The sequence below is a fragment of the Myotis brandtii genome, unplaced genomic scaffold (assembly GCF_000412655.1).
Source record: "Myotis brandtii unplaced genomic scaffold, ASM41265v1 scaffold78, whole genome shotgun sequence".
NCBI classification, from domain to species: Eukaryota; Metazoa; Chordata; class Mammalia; order Chiroptera; family Vespertilionidae; genus Myotis; species Myotis brandtii.
The window spans coordinates 1,939,651-1,944,071 of record NW_005371131.1 but is presented as its reverse complement, the minus strand read 5'-3'; the positions used below and the strand labels follow the sequence as shown (position 1 = coordinate 1,944,071).

General features: G+C 50.9%; 1 protein-coding gene across 1 annotated transcript in view; it reads right to left on the bottom strand.

Moving 5' to 3' along the window:
* Positions 1-1,851: 1,851 nt before the first annotated feature.
* Positions 1,852-4,421, bottom strand: part of FOXRED2 (FAD-dependent oxidoreductase domain containing 2) — a 16,201-nt gene continuing 13,631 nt past the window's right edge. Inside the window, exon 9 of the mRNA XM_005883273.2 lies at positions 1,852-3,665. Coding sequence (XP_005883335.1) covers positions 3,406-3,665 — 260 coding nt within the window. The 3' untranslated portion in view covers positions 1,852-3,405. The remainder of the gene's footprint in view (positions 3,666-4,421) is intronic.

Here is a 4,421-nt window from a genome sequence, read left to right as displayed (position 1 = left end):
GAGAGAGAGAGAGATTGAAACATCAATGATGAGAGAGAATCATTGATCAGCTGCCTTCTGCATGCCCCTACTGGGGATTGAGCCCACAACCCGGGCATGTGCCCTTGACTGGTCTTGAACCCGGGACCCTTCAGTCCGCAGGCCAATGCTCTATCCACTGAGTCAAACCAGCTAGACTCGCCCCCAGCAATTTTAAATTCCAAAATCAGATGTGATTAAAAAAATAATGTATTTATTTCAGAGTATAACCACAAATTTGGACAAGAGAAAAAAGCAAAAACAAACAAAAAACAAACAAACAAAAAGACTTCTGCAAATCTTAGCACACCACCGATGACATTTAGTGAGGCTTCCTTTCTGTAGTATGTAGGTTTCTACTTTTATATGATTTAAAGAAGTTGCAACTACAATTTCATATCCTACTTTTCACTTCACTTTATTATACATCTCTCACCATATTTTAGAGTTTTTGAGAGCTGTATAATTTGAGAGCTGGATGTGCCATAGTTCACTTAACTTGATTTTTCTCCTTTTTTTCAATTAGTTCTATATATAATGATATTTATTATAGTCTGCTGTAATTATTTTTTGCCCATGCTGTTTTGCCTTTTAATTTTTACCAATTTCTTTAAAATAATCTCATTAGTCCCATTAATTAGGTACAGGCTAGATGGGTGTACCTGGAAATGTTGAACTTATTTTGTCTGGGGTATTACTCTGCTGCTTCTGAACCTGAATAGCCTTTCTTTTATGAAAGTACCCCCTCTTCATCTCTGGTTTCTATATGGCTTTTAAAAAAATTTCATCTGGAATTAGATTTGTAGTATGATATAGGGTCTAAAATGAGATGCATTTTCTTTTCCAAATTACTAACCAGTTAGTCCAACGTTATTGATTGCATGGTCCTGCACAATCTTTTCCATTGGTTTGTGATTTTTTTAAAAAAAATCACCTCCTTCTTACTTAGAATAGGGTCTGTTTCTGGCCTCTTATTTCACTGATTTGTCTATTTTGCACCAATAGCTTTGTAATATTAAAAAAAAGAAGGAATTAATGAATTCAGGCCTTGGCTGGAAGAGGAACTTGGTCCAGCTGGGAACAATGAGATCTGCTAGGAGGGAAGATGGAGATAGGATCTCCAGCAAATGCAGCAATGATCTTCATAGGAAAAAAGTACTTCTCTGTTTGAAGCCAACTATCTATAATAATAAAAGCCTAATATGCAAATTGTCCCCTCCTGCGGTCGTTTGCTCGCTATGATGTGCGCTGACCACCAGTGGGCAGCACGGAACATGGCAGGTGTCGGTGATGCGGTGCTGGCAGCAGGCAGCAGTGGAGGTGCTGCCGCCCCGATACGCCCTGATGAGAGCGGGTCTGCAGTGGGATGGTGAAGCAGGTGAGTGGGGGGCACCAGGCCAACGTGGGTATGAGCAGAGGTCTGATCACCCCACTGATCTTCCCCCAGATGGAGACCAGCGGCGGCGCTGAGGGAGCGGGGCAGGGAGCCTGCCCCTGACCGATCGCCCAGCAGGCAGGATGGTGGAGCAGGTGAGGGGGCAGCGCCAGGCCAAGGCAGAGTGCCAGGCAGGGCTGCGAGGCTGGGGGTATGAGCTGGGGCCTCGATCTCTGCAGGCCACCCCGAGGGACCCCACCCATGCACGAATTTGTACACCGGGCCTCTAGTTAATTTATAAGAATACCAGGGACATTGCTCAGACATCTCTAATCAGCTGAGCAAGAATGGAACCATGTCTTACTGAACACAAATAAGGCTGGCAGATATTTTGATGGAATTAACAAGTTGGCAGACGATGGGAAAAGCAGCAGATGTCACATATTCAGGCATCAGTAAACCATGTTACAGCACCTCCAATTTTTATTGGAAAAGGGGCTCAGCCAGTCTTCAGTAATCGGATAGGCAAGATGTGTATGAAATTATGGGTACAGTCCTAATGAAAATATTTGAAAAGGAAGGGTGGTTGGTTTACCTGTAATCTGTAGGAGACACAGTGAACCCTACACCCTGGGAATGGGGAGAGACCCTGAATGTACAAGGTTTAGCTGTGTGCAAACTATGCCAAGTATTGTCATTGGGTAAACGCCTCCTGCCTTAGCTGGAGTCCCATTGTTCTAACTCTGCAAATACTGGAGGGAGAGGCATCTGCAGATAAGGGGGTGGGGCAGGTAGGGAAGGAATGTGAGCCTAAGCCAAGAGAATGGTCCCAGAAATAGGCTGCGGGGCCGGAAAGCCCAGGTCCCTCACATTCCGAGTGGCTGCATGAAGGGCTATAAGAACCAGTGAGAAAGCATCACTATGATCCCGACCTTGAGAAACCACAATTGCTTTATGTACAATGCCTTCCCATGGCTTACTCAGAACAGGACTACAATGCCCGATGGGAGAGTGAAGAAGGGAACAGGTCCCTGGCGAGGAAGGACAAGGAAGAGCCAGAATAGCTAAGGGAGCTGGAATGAAATCCACCATTGTTATCATGCAAACGCATTTATAAATGTCTCCGCACAAGCTGAGCCGGCTCTGTTCAAACAGGGGGCAAACCATCTCCAAAAGCAACCCACGGCAAGGCAGGAAGGTGCCAAAACTTGATCTGCCTCGCCAGGTGAGGCACCGTTCAGGAAGCCAGAGGGCAGGGTGGAAGAAGAAAACAGACTAAAGATGAACCAGGGAGCAGTCCCGGAGAGAAACAGCCGGACTTCTCTCAGGGAGCGCCTGCTTAGCTAAGACGCTATCTCTGCCTGATGCCAGCCCGCTGGGCCCAGGACCATGAGCCCAGCTCCCCAGGGCCCCGGCCCCCTTTCTGAAAACAGAGATGGGGGTGGGGAGAGGCGGTGTTGTGAGGTGGGACAGGCTGCAGAGCTGCAGCAGACAGGACTCCTGGCTGGGGCCCTGGGAGTCACCCAACCTCTCTGAGCTGCTGTCTTCATCAGGAGTAATAGTCCTACCTGCCCTAGGTAATTGGGATTGTTAGAGCTTTTATTTTAAAGAGCTGCCACTAACCCTTATGCAGATGAGGCTGGGTTTCATCTGTGAGACCTCCACCGACAGGCCCTTCTGAAGAGTAGACCAGAAGGAAAAGGAACCACTGGGCACTTGATGGGGACAGACTGAGGCCAGCCTGGTGCTCGGCGATAATTCACTTGCAGACAAGCCCGGCTGTGGGAGGCGACTCCTACTGGCAGAGGATGTCCTTCTCTGGACCCCACCTCCTGGGCACTATGGACGCAACAGGAGGGGAGGAGACCGCCGCATGGCCACGGTAGCCCTTACGCGCACTCCGTGTGGCTTTGGTGGGGCCGCTGCAATGATCCCAGTGGCCTCTGGCAATCACCCATCGGTGGGAGCATGGTGCTGTGGGAAGGAAGGCCTGGGTGGGAGAGACCTGCACATCACAGCTCCTCCTTGTTGCTGTTGAGGGGCTGGTCCAGCGGCCCTGGAGCCTGGGGCTGGTCTACTGGCTCACGGAGGCCAGGCCACTGGCTGCTGTCCTCCCTGCGCTTGCCCGCAGCGGCATAGTCCTGCAGGAGCCCACTCTCCACTCGGTGCTGCCGGAGGCTTCGGGTTCCCACCAGCCCCTGCATCCTCAGGTATCCCTGCTGGCAAAAGGGCGGCAGCTTCCGGCGTGTCAGGGCGAACAGGAAGCAGGACTCTACAGAAAAGCAAAAGGAGATGAATGAGTCGGGCTGAGAGGTGGGGGGCGAGGTGCAGGAGGAGCTGCCGGGGCCCCAGGGGCCTCCCCCAGGACCCTCCATCCCTGAGCTGGGAGCTGACTTTTCTGGGTCTCTCATTTCTGACCGAGGGGCCATGGAACTCTGCCCCTTCAGTCGTTCCAGGAATCGGCTACCCCAACATTTGGGAAGAATGAGGCTCCAAAGTGAAAGCAAACCACAGAGATGACTCAGCTTCCAGAGACGGGCCAGCAGGATGCTCTGCCCGGGCCAGCCTGGGGTGGGACTCGTCCCCTTTTGAGCTCAGAGTTGCCTGCAAAGATTTCTTCCCTCGACCATATCTGAGTGGCAAGTGCCAGGTGCGAGCCCTGCTCTCAGCGCTGCGGGGTCACGAAGACAAAACGGGTCAACGGCGCTGTGATTACCCTCCTCTGTGCCACAGCAGTTGGTGGGCCCACCTGACCGGTGAGGAAATCATGCGGGTACTTGTTACTTAGAAATAGGAAGAAACACCAGAGGAGCTAGAAGCAGTTCCTTCTGGAGAATGAGAATGGAGGTGGGAAAAGGCCTTGTAGCCGGGTATTACGTAACTTTGATTTAAAAAGCTAGAAAGGCCGAAACCGGTTTGGCTCAGTGGATAGAGCGTTGGCCTGCGGACTGAAGGGTCCCGGGTTCGATTCCGGTCAAGGGCTTGTACCTTGGTTGCGGGCATATCCCCAGTGGGAGATGTGCAGGAG